The 21,289-nt window shown below is 48.4% G+C and overlaps 1 protein-coding gene across 6 annotated transcripts in view; it reads left to right on the top strand.

Annotated features, from left to right (window-relative positions):
- The window catches only part of PRRC2B (proline rich coiled-coil 2B), a 635,269-nt gene that overhangs the window by 80,142 nt on the left and 533,838 nt on the right, over window positions 1–21,289 (top strand). For all 6 annotated transcript variants that reach the window (XM_069237079.1, XM_069237080.1, XM_069237081.1 and 3 more), the window contains exons 6-8: window positions 10,031–10,174; window positions 15,611–15,861; window positions 16,427–16,548. In XM_069237079.1, the coding sequence (XP_069093180.1) occupies window positions 10,031–10,174; window positions 15,611–15,861; window positions 16,427–16,548 (517 nt within the window). The remainder of the gene's footprint in view (window positions 1–10,030; window positions 10,175–15,610; window positions 15,862–16,426; window positions 16,549–21,289) is intronic.

The following is a 21,289-nucleotide window of genomic DNA, read 5'->3' on the forward strand; positions in this document are numbered from 1 at the left end:
GTGTGGTGTCGAGTTCCACCACAGTCACATCTGTGCTAGACATTTTGCTTCTAAAAGTTGGAATACTTTTTAAGAATCTACAACTAGTTCTAGGTTCTAATTCAAACTTTTACAAACTTTTAAACTCTAAAAGAAATGCTAAACAGGATCTAACACAAGGCCCTTGCAGGTCTTTTAAGAATTTAGAAAACTTTTCAAATTGCAAAAATCAATTTCTAATGACAATTTTGGAATTTGTCGTGTGATCAGGTATTGGCTGAGTAGTCCAGCAAATGCAAAGTCTTGTACCCCACCGCTGATCCACCAATGTAGGAAGTTGGCTCTGTATGTGCTATTTCAAAGTAAGGAATAGCATGCACAGAGTCCAAGGGTTCCCCTTAGAGGTAAAATAGTGGTAAAAATAGATAATACTAATGCTCTATTTTGTGGTAGAGTGGTTGAGCAGTAGGCTTATCCAAGGAGTAGTGTTAAGCATTTGTTGTACATACACATAGACAATAAATGAGGTACACACACTCAGAGACAAATCCAGCCAATAGGTTTTTTTATAGAAAAATATCTTTTCTTAGTTTATTTTAAGAACCACAGGTTCAAATTTAACATGTAATATCTTGTTTGAAAGGTATTGCAGGTAAGTACATTAGGAACTTTGAATCATTTCAATTGCATGTATACTTTTCAAGTTATTCACAAATAGCTATTTCAAAAGTGGACACTTAGTGCAATTTTCACAGTTCCTGGGGGAGGTAAGTTTTTGTTAGTTTTACCAGGTAAGTAAGACACTTACAGGGTTCAGTTCTTGGTCCAAGGTAGCCCACCGTTGGGGGTTCAGAGCAACCCCAAAGTTACCACACCAGCAGCTCAGGGCCGGTCAGGTGCAGAGTTCAAAGTGGTGCCCAAAACGCATAGGCTAGAATGGAGAGAAGGGGGTGCCCCGGTTCCGGTCTGCTTGCAGGTAAGTACCCGCGTCTTCGGAGGGCAGACCAGGGGGGTTTTGTAGGGCACCGGGGGGGACACGAGCCCACACAGAAATTTCACCCTCAGCGGCGCGGGGGCGGCCGGGTGCAGTGTTAGAACAAGCGTCGGATTCGCAATGTAAGTCAATGAGAGATCAAGGGATCTCTTCAGCACTGCAGGCAGGCAAGGGGGGGCTTCCTCGGGGAAACCTCCACTTGGGCAAGGGAGAGGGACTCCTGGGGGTCACTTCTGCAGTGAAAGTCCGGTCCTTCAGGTCCTGGGGGCTGCGGGTGCAGGGTCTTTTCCAGGCGTCGGGACTTAGGTTTCAGAGAGTCGCGGTCAGGGGAAGCCTCGGGATTCCCTCTGCAGGCGGCGCTGTGGGGGCTCAGGGGGGACAGGTTTTGGTACTCACAGTCGTAGAGTAGTCCGGGGGTCCTCCCTGAGGTGTTGGTTCTCCACCAGCCGAGTCGGGGTCGCCGGGTGCAGTGTTGCAAGTCTCACGCTTCTTGCGGGGAGTTGCAGGGTTCTTTAAAGCTGCTTCTTGAAACAAAGTTGCAGTCTTTTTGGAGCAGGTCCGCTGTCCTCGGGAGTTTCTTGTCTTTTTTGAAGCAGGGCAGTCCTCAGAGGATTCAGAGGTCGCTGGTCCCTTTGGAAGGCGTTGCTGGAGCAGAGTTCTTTGGAAGGCAGGAGACAGGCCGGTGAGTTTCTGGAGCCAAGGCAGTTGTTGTCTTCTGGTCTTCCTCTGCAGGGGTTTTCAGCTGGGCAGTCCTTCTTCTTGTTGTCGCAGGAATCTAATTTTCTAGGGTTCAGGGTAGCCCTTAAATACTAAATTTAAGGGCGTGTTTAGGTCTGGGGGGTTAGTAGCCAATGGCTACTAGCCCTGAGGGTGGGTACACCCTCTTTGTGCCTCCTCAAGGGGAGGGGGTCACAATCCTAACCCTATTGGGGGAATCCTCCATCTGCAAGATGGAGGATTTCTAAAAGTTAGAGTCACCTCAGCTCAGGACACCTTAGGGGCTGTCCTGACTGGCCAGTGACTCCTCCTTGTTGCTTTCTTTGTTCCCTCCAGCCTTGCCGCCAAAAGTGGGGGCCGTGGCCGGAGGGGGCGGGCAACTCCACTAAGCTGGAGTGCCCTGCTGGGCTGTGACAAAGGGGTGAGCCTTTGAGGCTCACCGCCAGGTGTTACAGCTCCTGCCTGGGGGAGGTGTTAGCATCCCCACCCAGTGCAGGCTTTGTTACTGGCCTCAGAGTGACAAAGGCACTCTCCCCATGGGGCCAGCAACATGTCTCTAGTGTGGCAGGCTGCTGGAACTAGTCAGCCTACACAGACAGTCGGTTAAGTTTCAGGGGGCACCTCTAAGGTGCCCTCTGGGGTGTATTTTGCAATAAAATGTACACTGGCATCAGTGTGCATTTATTGTGCTGAGAAGTTTGATACCAAACTTCCCAGTTTTCAGTGTAGCCATTATGGTGCTGTGGAGTTCGTGTTTGACAAACTCCCAGACCATATACTCTTATGGCTACCCTGCACTTACAATGTCTAAGGTTTTGTTTAGACACTGTAGGGGTACCATGCTCATGCACTGGTACCCTCACCTATGGTATAGTGCACCCTGCCTTAGGGCTGTAAGGCCTGCTAGAGGGGTGACTGACCTATACTTGCATAGGCAGTGAGAGGCTGGCATGGCACCCTGAGGGGAGTGCCATGTCGACTTATTCGTTTTGTTCTCACTAGCACACACAAGCTGGCAAGCAGTGTGTCTGTGCTGAGTGAGAGGTCTCCAGGGTGGCATAAGACATGCTGCAGCCCTTAGAGACCTTCCTTGGCATCAGGGCCCTTGGTACTAGAAGTACCAGTTACAAGGGACTTATCTGGATGCCAGGGTCTGCCAATTGTGGATACAAAAGTACAGGTTAGGGAAAGAACACTGGTGCTGGGGCCTGGTTAGCAGGCCTCAGCACACTTTCAATTGTAAACATAGCATCAGCAAAGGCAAAAAGTCAGGGGGCAACCATGCCAAGGAGGCATTTCCTTACATTTCCTGACTCTAAAGTGCTAACAGTACAAACTCAAAGATTCCACATCCACGGTTGGCAGATCTTGGTACAGCATGGAGTAGACCAGGGTCTGACATTTTGGGGATGAGGTTATTTCTTATGGGTCCTGTGGGAATGCCCAAGGATCACAACATTCCTATTAGATCTTCTGGATCTGGCTAGCATGCACAAAAACATGCTACTGGAATACTGCTTGCAAGTAATGATCAGGAAAAACGTGTCTTGGGGACTCTACCTCTGTGTCCAGGCCACTGGAAGTGGTGGTGTTACTTGTCTCATTTTATGATAGTGGATACTGGGAAATAACAATTTGGGGGTGGCCCCCTATAGACAATACACAAAGCAATCTTTATTACAGCGTAGATACGTCCTTACCAGTCAGTGAAACCATTCAGCTCACCAGTGTTTGAGGTATCTTTGGCCCTCTCCTTTAAAGAAAAACAATTGGCTACAACTGGTGCATAGGACTGACCTTAGTGACGCAGGACCCTTATTGCGTTTTAACTAGGTAGGACGTGGCCTTTTCATCCTAGTATTTACAAATTTCCAATTCTGGAGCATTCCCACCAGTCTTCCCATATTTTCATGTCTTTTAGTCCTAGACCTTATAGAGCTTTTTCCATCAGAACGGGGACCATTCCTGCTATTCCTTCTTGAATTGAAGGGGAGACACAGATCTCCATTTGAAGCTATATACCTCTTTACAGTTGTGCATTGCAATCCTATTAAAGTGTGACTACACCTGGTTCCACCAGATCCTCTATATCCCCAGAAGTGCTGTTTTTGGTGTAAGGATTGATAGGTTGATCGATCACCTTTAGTAATGCGTTCTGTATTTCCCTTCAGTATTATTGGATTTTGTGACGGTGCCATCATGTAAATTTGTTAATGGCTTTATAGTAGTGAGTGCATGTGTGGGCGTCCTGGTCCCTATCTTCCACGAATTGCAGTTAAGTAGACCTATCTGTGGTATGGTCGAACGGTGGTGTTGCCTTGGTCTTTCCATTTGCTATCCTCCAAGGGACCCAAAGCTCATCCTAAACTAATTGGGAGGATTGTGTTTGGGTCCAGTCTATTTACCCCTAGGGGACTGTAATATTGTAAGGAAATGCCTCCTTGGCATGGTTACCCCCTGACTTTTTGCCTTTGCTGATGCCAAGTTATGATTTGAAAGTGTGCTGAGGCCTGCTAACCAGGCCCCAGCACCAGTGTTCTTTCCCTAAAACTTTACCCTTGTCTCCACAATTGGCACACCCTGGCATCCAGGTAAGTCTCTTTTAACTGGTACCAATGGCCCTGATGCCAGGGAAGGTCTCTAAGGGCTGCAGCATGTCTTATGCCACCATGGGGACCCCTCACTCAGCACAGACACACTGCTGGCCAGCTTGTGTGTGCTGGTGGGGAGAAAATGACTATGTCGACAAGGCACTCCCCTCATGGGGCCATGCCATCCTCACACTGCCCATGGCATAGATAAGTCGCCCCTCTAGCAGGCCTTACAGCCCTAAGGCAGGGTGCACTATACCATAGGTGAGGGCATAGGTGCTTGAGCACTATGCCCCTACAGTGTCTAAGCAAAAACCTTAGATATTGTAAGTGCAAGGTAGCCATAAGAGTATATGGTCTGGGAGTCTGTCATACACGAACTCCACAGCACCATAATGGCTACACTGAAAACTGGGAAGTTTGGTATCAAACTTCTCAGTACAATAAATGCACACTGATGCCAGTGTACATTTTATTGTGAAATACACCCCAGAGGGCATCTAAGAGATGCCCCCTGAAAACATACCCGACTTCCAGTGTGGGCTGACTAGTTTTACCAGCCTGCCACACACCAGACATGTTGCTGGCCATATGGGGAGAGTGCCTTAGTCACTATCTGGCTAGTAACAAAGCCTGTACTTGGGTGGAGGTGCTTCTCACCTCCCCCTGCAGGAACTGTAACACCTGGCGGTGAGCCTCAAAGGCTCACCCCCCTTACCTTGCCACAGTGCCCGCCCTCTCCGGCCACGGCCCCACTTTTGGCGGCAAGGCCGAAGGAGATAATGAGAAAAACAAGGAGGAGTCACTGGCCAGTCAGGACAGCCCCTAAGGTGTCCTGAGCTGAGGTGACTCTGACTTTTAGAAATCCTTCATCTTGCAGATGGAGGATTCCCCCAATAGGATTAGGGATGTGCCCCCCTCCCCTCGGGGAGGAGGCACAAAGAGGGTGTATCTACCCTCACGGCTAGTAGCCATTGGCTACTAACCTCCCAGACCTAAACCTACCCCTAAATTGAGTATTTAGGGGCTCACAGAACCTAGGAAAATAGATTCCTGCAACCTGAAGAAGGACTGCTGACCTGAAAGCCCTGCAGAGAAGACGGAGACACCAACTGCTTTGGCCCCAGCCCTACCGGCCTGTCTCCCCATTTCGAGAAAAACTGCAACAGCGACGCGTCCCTCAGGGTCCAGCGACCTCTGAAGCCTCAGGGGACTACCCTGCATCAAAAAGGACCAAGAACTCCAGAGGACAGCGGCCCTGTTCCACAAAGACTGCAACTTTGCAACAAAGAAGCAACTTTGAAAGACCACACATTTCCCGCTGGAAGCGTGAGACTTTCCACTCTGCACCCGACGCCCCCGGCTTGACCTGCGGAGAACCAACATTACAGGGAGGACTTGACTGCGACCCTGTGAGTAGCCAGAGTTGAACCCCCTGAGCCCCCCCAGCGACGCCTGCAGAGGGAATCCAGAGGCTCCCCCTGACCGCGACTGCCTGCTTCCAAGAACCCAACGCCTGGTAAAGACACTGCCCCCGCAGCCCCCAGGACCTGAAGGATCCGACCTCCAGTGCAAAAGTAACACCCCCCCCCCCCCCGGTGGCCCTCTCCCTCCAGGTGGCCCTCTCCCTTGCCCAGGTGGTGGCTACCCTTGCCTGCCTGCTTCGCTGAAGAGACCCCTGGGTCTCCCATTGAAACCTATTGCAAAACCTTGTTTGCACCCGGCCGCCTCTGTGCCGCTGAGGGTGTACTTTTTGTGCTGACTTGTGTCCCCCCCGGTGCCCTACAAAACCCCCCCTGGTCTGCCCTCCGAAGTCGCGGGTACTTACCTGCTGGCAGACTGGAACCGGGGCACCCCCTTCTCCATTGAAGCCTGTGCGTTTTGGGCATCACTTTGACCTCTGCACCTGACCAGCCCTGAGCTGCTGGTGTGGTAACTTTGGGGTTGCTCTGAACCCCCAATGGTGGGCTACCTTGGACCCAACTTTGAACCCTGTAGGTGTTTTACTTACCTGCAAAACTAACCAATACTTCCCCCATGAACTGTTGAACATTGCACTGTCTAGTTTTAATATAGCTTATTGCCATTTTGCTAAAACTGTACATGATATTGTGTTGATTCAAAGTTCCTAAGATACCTGAGTGAAATACCTTTCATTTAAAGTATTGTGTGTAAATCTTGAACCTGTGGTTCTTAAAATAAACTAAGAAAAACCTATTGGCTTGAAATTGTCTGAGTGTGTTCCTCATTTATTCCTCATTTATTGCCTGTATGTGTACAAAAAATGCTTAACACTACCCTTTGATAAGCCTACTGCTCGACCACACTACCAGAAAATAGAGCATTAGAATTATCTCTTTTTGCCACTATCTTACCTCTAAGGGGAACTGTAAAGAAATGGCTCCCTGTTGCAGTTACCCCCCACTTTTTGCCTGATACTGACTTGACTGAGAAGTGTGCTGGGACCCTGCTAACCAGGCCCCAGCACCAGTGTTCTTTCACCTAAAATGTACCATTGTTTCCACAATTGGCACACCCTGGCATCCAGATAAGTCCCTTGTAACTGGTACCTCTGGTACCAAGGGCCCTGATGCCAGGGAAGGTCTCTAAGGGCTGCAGCATGTATTATGCCACCCTAGAGACCCCTCACTCAGCACAGACACACTGCTTACAAGCCTGTGTGTGCTAGTGAGAACAAAATGAGTAAGTCGACATGGCACTCCCCTCAGGGTGCCATGCCAGCCTCTCACTGCCTATGCAAGTATAGGTCAGTCACCCCTCTAGCAGGCCTTACAGCCCTAAGGCAGGGTGCACTATACCATAGGTGAGGGTATCAGTGCATGAGCATGGTACCCCTACAGTGTCTAAACAAAACCTTAGACATTGTAAGTGCAGGGTAGCCATAAGAGTATATGGTCTGGGAGTTTGTCAAACACGAACTCCAAAGCACCATAATGGCTACACTGAAAACTGGGAAGTTTGGTATCAAACTTCTCAGCACAATAAATGCACACTGATGCCAGTGTACATTTTATTGCAAAATACACCCCAGAGGGCACCTTAGAGGTGCCCCCTGAAACTTAACCAACTATCTGTGTAGGCTGACTAGTTCCAGCAGCCTGCCACACTAGAGACATGTTGCTGGCCCCATGGGGAGAGTGCCTTTGTCACTCTGAGGCCAGTAACAAAGCCTGCACTGGGTGGAGATGCTAACACCTCCCCCAGGCAGGAGCTGTAACACCTGGCGGTGAGCCTCAAAGGCTCACCCCTTTGTCACAGCACCGCAGGACACTCCAGCTAGTGGAGTTGCCCGCCCCCTCCGGCCCCCACTTTTGGTGGCAAGGCCGGAGAAAATAATGAGAATAACAAGGAGGAGTCACTGGCCAGTCAGGACAGCCCCTAAGGTGTCCTGAGCTGAGGTGACTCTAACTTTTAGAAATCCTCCATCTTGCAGATGGAGGATTCCCCCAATTGGGTTAGGATTGTGACCCCCTCCCCTTGGGAGGAGGCACAAAGAGGGTGTACCCACCCTCAGGGCTAGTAGCCATTGGCTACTAACCCCCCAGACCTAAACACGCCCTTAAATTTAGTATTTAAGGGCTACCCTGAACCCTAGAAAATTAGATTCCTGCGACAACAAGAAGGAGGACTGCCTAGCTGAAAACCCCTGCAGAGGAAGACCAGAAGACAACAACTGCCTTGGCTCCAGAAACTCACCGGCCTGTCTCCTGCCTTCCAAAGAACTCTGCTCCAGCGACGCCTTCCAAAGGGACCAGCGACCTCTGAATCCTCTGAGGACTGCCCTGCTTCGACGACTACAAGAAACTCCCGAGGACAGCGGACCTGCTCCAAAAAGACTGCAACTTTGTTTCAAGAAGCAGCTTTAAAGAACCCTGCAACTCCCCGCAAGAAGCGTGAGACTTGCAACACTGCACCCGGCGACCCCGACTCGGCTGGTGGAGAACCAACACCTCAGGGAGGACCCCCGGACTACTCTACGACTGTGAGTACCAAAACCTGTCCCCCCTGAGCCCCCACAGCGCCGCCTGCAGAGGGAATCCCGAGGCTTCCCCTGACCGCGACTCTCTGAAACCTAAGTCCCGACGCCTGGAAAAGACCCTGCACCCGCAGCCCCCAGGACCTGAAGGACCGGACTTTCACTGGAGAAGTGACCCCCAGGAGTCCCTCTCCCTTGCCCAAGTGGAGGTTTCCCCGAGGAAGCCCCCCCTTGCCTGCCTGCAGCGTTAAAGAGATCCCTTGATCTCTCATTGACTAACATTGCAAACCCGACGCTTGTTTCTACACTGCACCCGGCCGCCCCCGCGCTGCTGAGGGTGAAATTTCTGTGTGGGCTTGTGTCCCCCCGGTGCCCTACAAAACCCCCCTGGTCTGCCCTCCGAAGACGCAGGTACTTACCTGCTGGCAGACCGGAACCGGGGCACCCCCTTCTCTCCATTATAGCCTATGCGTTTTGGGCACCACTTTGAACTCTGCACCTGACCGGCCCTGAGCTGCTGGTGTGGTGACTTTGGGGTTGCTCTGAACCCCCAACGGTGGGCTACCTTGGACCAAGAACTGAACCCTGTAAGTGTCTTACTTACCTGGTAAAACTAACAAAAACTTACCTCCCCCAGGAACTGTGAAAATTGCACTAAGTGTCCACTTTTAAAGTAGCTATTTGTGAATAACTCGAAAAGTATACATGCAATTGAAATGATTCAAAGTTCCTAATGTACTTACCTGCAATACCTTTCAAACAAGATATTACATGTTAAATTTGAACCAGTGGTTCTTAAAATAAACTAAGAAAATATATTTTTCTATAACAAAACCTATTGGCTGGATTTGTCTCTGAGTGTGTGTACCTCATTTATTGTCTATGTGTATGTACAACAAGTGCTTAACACTACTCCTTGGATAAGCCTACTGCTCGACCACACTACCACAAAATAGAGCATTAGTATCATCTCTTTTTACCACTATTGTACCTCTAAGGGGAATCCTTGGACTCTGTGCATGCAATTCCTTACTTTGAAATAGCACATACAGAGCCAACTTCCTACAGGAACCCTTGGATTCTGTGCATGCTATTTCTTACTTTGAAATAGTGCATACAGAGCCAACTTCCTACAAATATGATATAGCCTCTTTTCTGAATGGGCCTAACATTATTGTCCCATATAGGCTGGTTCATTCTGGGAGGTTAGCCGCCTCATTAATGATGACAGCAGGCTTTTTTTAAATTAAATATCTATAAATCTATTTTACTGAAGACGCTGGAAAGCACATGGTCTGACGCATGATTCCGCCTCTCTGCCTATCACCTGTCTCTGTGATAGGACATAAAGGAAAAAGACTTTGTTAGCTTCTGTGTAAAAAATATGAAGAACCTGGTCATGCCACCCAATGGCTTTCTTTAGTCCATGATTTAAAGCTGCCTTGAAATAACTTATGTGGATACTCTGCCGTCATATGTGTACCCTCAAGGGACACTGCAGTGACCATTTTGTAAACTCTGCAGTCTCCCATTTAAAAAAAAAACAAAAAAAAGTTCATAGGGTGATGAAGAAAAAAGCTTCTCAAAATAAGAAGGAAAGGTCAGCCAATGATGATCCTCCCTGAAGAGATGCATCCAACTATTGGACTCTCTTTAATCTCCATTTGCTCTGCATGTGCTCATGTGATATCTGCCTTCACCTCCAATACACGTACCATTGATGAGCTAGTTTTCATTTTTTTATTTTTACAGGTTCAAGGGTCTCAAACCGACCGTTGTCCTTCTCTCCAGAGGAATTTCCAACGCTGAAAGCAGCTGGCGAGCAAGACAAGGCTGGCAAAGAAAAGAGCGTCTTCGATCCGTCGTATGGGCCCGGACCAAGCCTCCGCCCCCAAAGTAAGAAACCCTAGTGTGGTGGTCCTTTTCCATGACCATTTCAATATATTGAGGCTTCTTGTATAAGTTGATTAGAAGCTTGTTCATAAACTCTATTGCAGCAGTTGGGCATTTGAAGAGACTTTACTGTGAATATTTTCCGCCAAGTTGCTTGGAAATATATGCTTGTTACAAGATTATAAAACAATTGTCTGATTCTCTGTGACCTTTCCCAACATGCTTTGTTTATGTAATGGAGAAATGACAAGTCTGATGTGGAAGAGACCCTCAGTCATTCTTGTTTGTAGCTGCTTCTTGTTTGTAGCTGCCTGATGCGTATAGCCTACTCCAACGCATACTAGATTCTATTTTCCCAGTTTCAGCCAGTGGCTGAAGCATACAGAAAACTCATGACATTCATCCTTTTGCCTCTGGCCCTCTGGTATGCGAATTCATCTGGCTTACACCTTGCCTTCCTTAGTCAGAGGGAATAGAAGACAACACACATCATTTTTAACCCAAGCAAGAAATGCTACCATTCCTGAAACCTATGCGCTCCAATGCATGTCACCTCTGACTACTTAAGATATCGCTCGTCCCAGGGGTTTCTCGCACCCCACTTTACATGGATAATTGAAGCAACTGGACTCTTGTTTAGTCGACACGCATCAAAATGTGCAGTACTACATCAGATGCATGTGACTTAAATCACCTATGTATACTTGAGTTACTTGCCCAAAAGAAATTCAACTCCAAAGAAACCCTCGCCCTATGACTAAAACTCCAAACTGAAATAAATAAACTCTGGTATCTAGCTTCTTGCATAGAAACTGTACTGATGATCTGACCTTGAAAACGTGCAGGTTCTGATGGATGCTTCTAACTGCAGATTCCTCGCCTTCAAAAACTCCCCAGGGACTAGACTGGGTCCAAAAAGCTTTTGCCTGCAGTGCATTTACATGCCAGTAGGTGAGGCCATTCGGCTCCACATTGACTCCACATTGCCCTGGAAGTGATGGAGCCACACCTCATGTAAGCAACTCCCCTGCATACTGACATCAGTTGCTTTCTTTACACTTTTTCCGCCACTCCCAACTATGCCCTCTCCTAAGACTACAGGTTTTAAACCACGGATTGGTTGAAGGAAACAAATATTGGTCACTTACCTGCACAAGGTAAGTCTTTGGTGTTTGAGCTTGGCAGATGACTCAGTCTTGCGGAAAGTGAGCTTTGTACAATCTGATGAGGAGCTGAGGTCTTAAGCCTACAGCTTCTGTCTATTGATAAGACAAACCTCCTCACAAAAATATTACAGCCAAGGTCAGCTACGTTTGAGCTCTTGCTCCCTTTCAATAAGCCCTCGCTGACAACTTCATGACCACCTGGTCAAAGCCCTGTTCTTGTCTAGGCAGGGACCATACGTCAGACGATCCTGGTTTTCTCACTTAGCATCCTCTCTTGAGAGTTTTGGTTATTTATGCTTTAACTAGCAAGGTAAATCCCAATTCATTCCCCACTAGTCCTTCAACTAGGGAGTCTAGGAACTGAGGTGCTTTGAATATGATTAACTTTGGCCAGCCTAGCATTGTGATTGGTCTGTAAAGTATGATTGATGGACTCCTATATGCATGCATGCTCTCTGGGACTTTAAACAGCTGGATTTATTTCAAGGCTTCTTAGGAGGGTAAAGATGATTGCAAGTGAGACTCTTAATAGAAATTGTATCTGTGTGATTAAACTTTTCATCCAATGGCATTTTGGCTGAGAAATGAGGACCGTGTTCTGTTCAGGATGTGCTCCTAGAAACTGCAATAATTAGTGCACACAATTTAATTATTGCAGTGGTTTAAAGCACAAGTAAAGAGAACCTATTTATAACGTTAACCAGATGTAAGTGTTTGAAATATGTTTTAGTTGACTGACTTGGAGCTAAGTAAAGCCACCATGTTCTGCAGTGTCTTTGTTGTTTGGAGGCCCGTAGCAACCAGTTTTACAAAGGGCCACTGGAGTTATGCGGCAGGAGAGGGTTGAATTATGGGGCAGGGTTGAGTAAATTATGCAGCAAGAAAAGGCAAATTATGTGGTGTATTGCATATTTTGTAACAGTATTACTTCATCATTTTGTAATTTCTACACTTAACTGTCTGGACATTGGTTGCACCTCATCAGTACCAGTTTAACACCCAAATACAGCAATAAGCAACTGGAAGGTCACCAGTGAGCCTTTGCGAAGGGCCTTCCACTGTGCGCTAACATGTCTCTGTTCTTCTAGCAATTTTTGAAGCTTTTAAGATAATCAGTTTTTTAATAAACTCTACAGATTATGCAGCAGATGATGGATTATGTGGCAAATCTATAATTGAGCTGAAAACCCCGTGGCTGCACAATTGCATGATTCCAGGGGCACTGGTTATACAGTAGTTGTAGGAAGTTGGCTCTGTATGTGCTATTTCAAAGTAAGGAATAGCATGCACAGAGTCCAAGGGTTCCCCTTAGAGGTAAAATAGTGGTAAAAATAGATAATACTAATGCTCTATTTTGTAGTAGAGTGGTCGAGCAGTAGGCTTATCCAAGGAGTAGTGTTAAGCATTTGTTGTACATACACATAGACAATAAATGAGGTACACACACTCAGAGACAAATCCAGCCAATAGGTTTTGTTATAGAAAAATATCTTTTCTTAGTTTATTTTAAGAACCACAGGTTCAAATTTAACATGTAATATCTTGTTTGAAAGGTATTGCATGTAAGTACATTAGGAACTTTGAATCATTTCAATTGCATGTATACTTTTCAAGTTATTCACAAATAGCTACTTTAAAAGTGGACACTTGGTGCAATTTTCACAGTTCCTGGGGGAGGTAAGTTTTTGTTAGTTTTACCAGGTAAGTAAGACACTTACAGGGTTCAGTTCTTGGTCCAAGGTAGCCCACCGTTGGGGGTTCAGAGCAACCCCAAAGTCACCACACCAGCAGCTCAGGGCCGGTCAGGTGCAGAGTTCAAAGTGGTGCCCAAAACGCATAGGCTAGAATGGAGAGAAGGGGGTGCCCCGGTTCCGGTCTGCTTGCAGGTAAGTACCCGCGTCTTCGGAGGGCAGACCAGGGGGGTTTTGTAGGGCACCGGGGGAGACACAAGCCCACACAGAAATTTCACCCTCAGCAGCGCGGGGGCGGCCGGGTGCAGTGTAGAAACAAGCGTCGGGTTCGCAATGTTAGTCTATGAGAGATCAACGGATCTCTTCAGCGCTGCAGGCAGGCAAGGGGGGGCTTCCTCGGGGAAACCTCCACTTGGGCAAGGGAGAGGGACTCCTGGGGGTCACTTCTCCAGTGAAAGTCCGGTCCTTCAGGTCCTGGGGGCTGCGGGTGCAGGGTCTTTTCCAGGCGTCGGGACTTAGGTTTCAGAGAGTCGCGGTCAGGGGAAGCCTCGGGATTCCCTCTGCAGGCGGCGCTGTGGGGGCTCAGGGGGGACAGGTTTTGGTACTCACAGTCGGAGAGTAGTCCGGGGGTCCTCCCTGAGGTGTTGGTCCTCCACCAGCCGAGTCGGGGTCGCCGGGTGCAGTGTTGCAAGTCTCACGCTTCTTGCGGGGAGATTGCAGGGTCTTTAAAGCTGCTCCTCGAAACAAAGTTGCAGTCTTTTTGGAGCAGGTCCGCTGTCCTCGGGAGTTTCTTGTCTTTTTCGAAGCAGGGCAGTCCTCAGAGGATTCAGAGGTCGCTGGTCCCTTGGAAGGCGTCGCTGGAGCAGAGTTCTTTGGAAGGCAGGAGACAGGCCGGTGAGTTTCTGGAGCCAAGGCAGTTGTCGTCTTCTGGTCTTCCTCTGCAGGGATTTTCAGCTAGGCAGTCCTTCTTCTTGTAGTTTGCAGGAATCTGATTTTCTAGGGTTCAGGGTAGCCCTTAAATACTAAATTTAAGGGCGTGTTTAGGTCTGGGGGTGTTAGTAGCCAATGGCTACTAGCCCTGAGGGTGGGTACACCCTCTTTGTGCCTCCTCCCAAGGGGAGGGGGTCACAATCCTAACCCTATTGGGGGAATCCTCCATCTGCAAGATGGAGGATTTCTAAAAGTTAGAGTCACCTCAGCTCAGGACACCTTAGGGGCTGTCCTGACTGGCCAGTGACTCCTCCTTGTTTCTTTCTTTGTTCCCTCCAGCCTTGCCGCCAAAAGTGGGGGCCGTGGCCAGAGGGGGCGGGCAACTCCACTAAGCTGGAGTGCCCTGCTGGGCTGTGACAAAGGGGTGAGCCTTTGAGGCTCACCGCCAGGTGTTACAGCTCCTGCCTGGGGGAGGTGTTAGCATCTCCACCCAGTGCAGGCTTTGTTACTGGCCTCAGAGTGACAAAGGCACTCTCCCCATGGGGCCAGCAACATGTCTCTAGTGTGGCAGGCTGCTGGAACTAGTCAGCCTACACAGACAGTCGGTTAAGTTTCAGGGGGCACCTCTAAGGTGCCCTCTGGGGTGTATTTTGCAATAAAATGTACACTGGCATCAGTGTGCATTTATTGTGCTGAGAAGTTTGATACCAAACTTCCCAGTTTTCAGTGTAGCCATTATGGTGCTGTGGAGTTCGTGTTTGACAAACTCCCAGACCATATACTCTTATGGCTACCCTGCACTTACAATGTCTAAGGTTTTGTTTAGACACTGTAGGGGTACCATGCTCATGCACTGGTACCCTCACCTATGGTATAGTGCACCCTGCCTTAGGGCTGTAAGGCCTGCTAGAGGGGTGACTGACCTATACTTGCATAGGCAGTGAGAGGCTGGCATGGCACCCTGAGGGGAGTGCCATGTCGACTTACTCGTTTTGTTCTCACCAGCACACACAAGCTGGCAAGCAGTGTGTCTGTGCTGGGTGAGAGGTCTCCAGGGTGGCATAAGACATGCTGCAGCCCTTAGAGACCTTCCTTGGCATCAGGGCCCTTGGTACTAGAAGTACCAGTTACAAGGGACTTATCTGGATGCCAGGGTCTGCCAATTGTGGATACAAAAGTACAGGTTAGGGAAAGAACACTGGTGCTGGGGCCTGGTTAGCAGGCCTCAGCACACTTTCAATTGTAAACATAGCATCAGCAAAGGCAAAAAGTCAGGGGGCAACCATGCCAAGGAGGCATTTCCTTACAGTAGTATCATTGAATGAGGCTTCCTTTGTATAGCAGGCTCGGTCTGCATGCCTCTTGTCACTGCATTATTTAGAATAGCGTATGACTTTTTGTAGGCCAATTACTCTCAATTTCGAGTTAGCTGGTTCTTGTGTAATGCTGGTTCTTGTGTAATGAGTAACCCCACCTCTCCTTTCCTTGCTAACTTTTCCTTGGAAGCTTTGCCCTGGCTCACAAATAAGTGTCTAGTTTATGCAATGTTGTTTAAAATGAGATTGATATATCTTACTCTGATTATGAAGACAGTTCACCAGTTTTTGTTTTAATCCTTTTGAATGATTCTGAACGTTTGTCTTGCATTTTAGATGTCACCAGTTGGAGGGAAGGCGGTGGGAGAAGCGCTATTGGTATCTCTCCTACATCTCCAACCGCCTCCCCTACTGAGCCGGGCATCAAGACCACCACAGCAACAGGAGATGGCGCCCCTTCCTCGGCCCCCATCAGTGATCCTAAGGAGCCCTCTCTCCGCCCGGCTCAGCCTACCCGCAAAGGGGCTTCACAATTCGCAGGAAATGTGTATCATCCACCAACCTACCATGACATGTTACCAGCTTTTGTATGTATCCCTTATTCCTTTACACTAATTTATTGGCCTTTTCCATGCAAAGGGCTAAGTCGCTTGCGTTGGAGTGTATTCAAATGCTGTGTATAATCATGTTTTAAGCCTGCCCACAAGTTTGATTTGTAGTGGCTGGTATCGCACATGGTGTAGTGTCAAACATTTTAGCCTCTAGTATTTGCAGAACAGCTGTACTGCTGTTGCCAAATATTGAAGTAAAGCATTGCATATCTGTGAATGCTCTTTGACCAAGATTGCAGACTGACTCTTGGAACATCTTGCTGTGCCCTAGCATGCAATGCTTGTAGGCTCTGCCTTTGTACTGCTGCGCACGGGTTCGCTCTTTACACTGTTAGTACCACTAAACTTTATACTGCTTCTGGTGTGTGGCTGCAGTCAGTGCCTTGATTTAGCCCGAGGCCTGCTCACAGGGTTGCTAGTAAATGCCTTACAGGACGTTTGTCCCAGTGTGACCTTCTAGTTTTATCTGTACTGTACACATTGAAAGGTATACCATAATTTGATTAAATGCAATTCTATCCCTTTGGTTTCTTTCTTGTAGATGTGTTCCCAGCCATCCAACTCCACGGGGACTTCCGAACGTGCTTCATTCCCTCTTCCATCACAGGCTCGCCTTGAGCCTCGGGTACCTTTTAGACAATATCACATGAATGATCAGGACGGGTAAGTGAGCATGTATGTGCTGCTGGTAATACCTGTGTTAGCGCAGGTTGTCATGTTTCCAATTATTTAAACTGTTTTGTTATTGAAGGATTGTGGGACAGGGCTGCTGCAAGACTGCTCCAGATGTAGAGCATAGTTTAAAGTTTTCTGCCTTGCCATTACTTTCCAGCCTCATGTCTACTTGTCGAAGACAACCCCCCCCCCCCCCCTCCTCCCCTCCCCAGACATCCAGGTTAGTGGGAACCGAGAGAAACCTTAAAAAGCTAAATATTGAATTTATTGTACTTTGAAATGATTGTGGGTTTTCGGTCTCTTAGAAGCCCATCACCCACACCAGGATCAAACTAAGGTTTGACCACTGGGCCTAAGTACTAGTGACTGATACAAGCAGTAAATGTTCCTTAACTGCTTTGCTGATGGCTCGCTTACTTTCCAGGTTTATGGGTGAGTAAGGAAATAATTCCGGGTGTTCAGAGCCAGATAGTGACTTCTGTTTTTCTGATTCAGTGGCAGGCGAAGGAGCTGCAACATGTTTTGGGTTGGGAGGTGCACAGTCCTGGACATGAAGCAAAACTCTCCCTTATGACCATTGCATCAGAGCTTCATAGTGGTGGGTTTCCCTGCTACACCTGAAGTGACACCTATCCCCTGACACCTTCATTTCTGGCATTGTCACAGGTGCCTCAGTAGGGCTTTCATGGGTAATCGTAGGACCAATTTAGATTGAACCTCCCTTCAGTCTTGCTTTATAACACTTTGCTGTGGAACACCAGTGTAGGAAGTTGGCTCTGTATGTGCTATTTCAAAGTAAGGAATAGCATGCACAGAGTCCAAGGGTTCCCCTTAGAGGTAAAATAGTGGTAAAAAGAGATAATACTAATGCTCTATTTTGTGGTAGTGTGGTCGAGCAGTAGGCTTATCCAAGGAGTAGTGTTAAGCATTTGTTGTACATACACATAGACAATAAATGAGGTACACACACTCAGAGACAAATCCAGCCAATAGGTTTTGTTATAGAAAAATATATTTTCTTAGTTTATTTTAAGAACCACAGGTTCAAATTTAACATGTAATATCTTGTTTGAAAGGTATTACAGGTAAGTACATTAGGAACTTTGAATCATTTCAATTGCATGTATACTTTTCAAGTTATTCACAAATAGCTATTTCAAAAGTGGACACTTAGTGCAATTTTCACAGTTCCTGGGGGAGGTAAGTTTTTGTTAGTTTTACCAGGTAAGTAAGACACTTACAGGGTTCAGTTCTTGGTCCAAGGTAGCCCACCGTTGGGGGTTCAGAGCAACCCCAAAGTTACCACACCAGCAGCTCAGGGCCGGTCAGGTGCAGAGTTCAAAGTGGTGCCCAAAACGCATAGGCTAGAATGGAGAGAAGGGGGTGCCCCGGTTCCGGTCTGCTTGCAGGTAAGTACCCGCGTCTTCGGAGGGCAGACCAGGGGGGTTTTGTAGGGCACCGGGGGGGACACAAGCCCACACAGAAATTTCACCCTCAGCAGCGCGGGGGCGGCCGGGTGCAGTGTAGAAACAAACGTCGGGTTTGCAATGTTAGTCTATGAGAGATCAACGGATCTCTTCAGCGCTGCAGGCAGGCAAGGGGGGGGCTTCCTCGGGGAAACCTCCACTTGGGCAAGGGAGAGGGACTCCTGGGGGTCACTTCTGCAGTGAAAGTCCGGTCCTTCAGGTCCTGGGGGCTGCGGGTGCAGGGTCTTTTCCAGGCGTCGGGACTTAGGTTTCAGAGAGTCGCGGTCAGGGGAAGCCTCGGGATTCCCTCTGCAGGCGGCGCTGTGGGGGCTCAGGGAGGACAGGTTTTGGTACTCACAGTCGGAGAGTAGTCCGGGGGTCCTCCCTGAGGTGTTGGTTCTCCACCAGCCGAGTCGGGGTCGCCGGGTGCAGTGTTGCAAGTCTCACGCTTCTTGCGGGGAGTTGCAGGGTTCTTTAAAGCTGCTTCTTGAAACAAATTTGCAGTCTTTTTGGAGCAGGTCCGCTGTCCTCGGGAGTTTCTTGTCGTCGTCGAAGCAGGGCAGTCCTCAGAGGATTCAGAGGTCGCTGGTCCCTTTGGAAGGCGTCGCTGGAGCAGAGTTCTTTGGAAGGCAGGAGACAGGCCGGTGAGTTTCTGGAGCCAAGGCAGTTGTTGTCTTCTGGTCTTCCTCTGCAGGGGTTTTCAGCTGGGCAGTCCTTCTTCTTGTCGCAGGAATCTAAATCTTTAGGTTCAGGGGAGCCCTTAAATACTAAATTTAAGGGCGTGTTTAGGTCTGGGGGGTTAGTAGCCAATGGCTACTAGCCCTGAGGGTGGGTACACCCTCTTTGTGCCCCCTCCCAAGGGGAGGGGGTCACAATCCTAACCCTATTGGGGGAATCCTCCATCTGCAAGATGGAGGATTTCTAAAAGTTAGAGTCACCTCAGCTCAGGACACCTTAGGGGCTGTCCTGACTGGCCAGTGACGACTCCTTGTTGCTTTCTTTGTTCCCTCCAGCCTTGCCGCCAAAAGTGGGGGCCGTGGCCGGAGGGGGCGGGCAACTCCAGCAAGCTGGAGTGCCTTGCTGGGCTGTGACAAAGGGGTGAGCCTTTGAGGCTCACCGCCAGGTGTCACAGCTCCTGCCTGGGGGAGGTGTTAGCATCTCCACCCAGTGCAGGCTTTGTTACTGGCCTCAGAGTGACAAAGGCACTCTCCCCATGGGGCCAGCAACATGTCTCTAGTGTGGCAGGCTGCTGGAACCAGTCAGCCTACACAGACAGTCGGTTAAGTTTCAGGGGGCACCTCTAAGGTGCCCTCTGGGGTGTATTTTGCAATAAAATGTACACTGCCATCAGTGTGCATTTATTGTGCTGAGAAGTTTGATACCAAACTTCCCAGTTTTCAGTGTAGCCATTATGGTGCTGTGGAGTTCGTGTTTGACAAACTCCCAGACCATATACTCTTATGGCTACCCTGCACTTACAATGTCTAAGGTTTTGTTTAGACACTGTAGGGGTACCATGCTCATGCACTGGTGCCCTCACCTATGGTATAGTGCACCCTGCCTTAGGGCTGTAAGGCCTGCTAGAGGGGTGACTGACCTTTACTTGCATAGGCAGTGAGAGGCTGGCATGGCACCCTGAGGGGAGTGCCATGTCGACTTACTCGTTTTGTCCTCACTAGCACACACAAGCTGGCAAGCAGTGTGTCTGTGCTGAGTGAGAGGTCTCCAGGGTGGCATAAGACATGCTGCAGCCCTTAGAGACCTTCCTTGGCATCAGGGCCCTTGGTACTAGAAGTACCAGTTACAAGGGACTTATCTGGATGCCAGGGTCTGCCAGTTGTGGATACAAAAGTACAGGTTAGGGAAAGAACACTGGTGCTGGGGCCTGGTTAGCAGGCCTCAGCACACTTTCAATTGTAAACATAGCATCAGCAAAGGCAAAAAGTCAGGGGGCAACCATGCCAAGGAGGCATTTCCTTACAACCAGTGTCTGGTAGTTGAGTGTTATATTTGTTACAGTCATTTTAACAATACTTTAAATCCTGCATAATGTGCACGTGTGTAATAGGCTGGTGTAAGGAAATGCCTCCTTGGCATGGTTACCCCCTGAAATTTTGCCTTTTGTTGATGCCAGTTATGATTGAAAGTGTGCTGGGACCCTGCAAACCAGGTCCCAGCACCAGTGTTCTTTCCCTAAACTGTACCTTTGTTCCCACAATTGGCACAGCCCTAGCACACAGATAAGTCCCTTGTAAATGGTACCCCTGGTACCAAGGGCCCTGTTGCCAGGGAAGGTCTGTAAGGGCTGCAGCATGTCTTATGCCACCCTGGTGACCCCTCACTGAGTACATGCACACTGCCTCACAGCTTGTGTGTGCTGGTGGGGAGAAAATGGCAAAGTCAACATGGCACGCCCCTCAGAGTGCCATGCCCACAGCTCACTGCCTGTGGCATAGGTAAGTCACCCCTCTAGAAAGCCTTACAGCCCTAAGGCAGGGTGCACTACACCACAGGTGAGGGCATATGTGCATGAGCACTATGCCCCTACAGCGTGTAAGCAAAACCTTAGACATTGTAAGTGCAGGGTAGCCATAAGAGTATATGGTCTGTGTAGGAAGTTGGCTCTGTATATACTATTTCAAAGTAAGAAATAGTGTGCACAGAGTCCAAGGGTTCCCCTTAGAGGTAAGATAGTGGCAAAAAGAGATAATACTAATGCTCTATTTTGTGGTAGTGTGGTCGAGCAGTAGGCTTATCAAAGGAGTAGTGTTAAGCATTTGTTGTACATACACACAGGCAATAAATGAGGAACACACACTCAGAGACAAATCCAGGCCAATAGGTTTTTGTATAGACAAATAAATTTTCTTAGTTTATTTTAAGAACCACAGGTTCAAATTCTACATGTAATATCTCATGTGAAAGGTATTGCAGGTAAGTACTTTAGGAACTTTGAATAATCACAATAGCATATATACTTTTTACATAAAACACATATAGCTATTTCAAAAGTGGACACAGTGCAATTTTCACAGTTCCTATGGGAGGTAAGTTATTGTTAGTTCTTGCAGGTAAGTAAACCACCCACAGGGTTCAAATTGGGGTCCAAGGTAGCCCACCGTTAGGGGTTCAGAGCAACCCCAAAGTCACCACACCAGCAGCTCAGGGCCGGTCAGGTGCAGAGTTCAAAGTGGTGCCCAAAACGCATAGGCTTCAATGGAGAAGGGGGTGCCCCGGTTCCAGTCTGCCAGCAGGTAAGTATC

This window comes from Pleurodeles waltl, chromosome 6 (genome assembly GCF_031143425.1).
Source record: "Pleurodeles waltl isolate 20211129_DDA chromosome 6, aPleWal1.hap1.20221129, whole genome shotgun sequence".
NCBI classification, from domain to species: Eukaryota; Metazoa; Chordata; class Amphibia; order Caudata; family Salamandridae; genus Pleurodeles; species Pleurodeles waltl.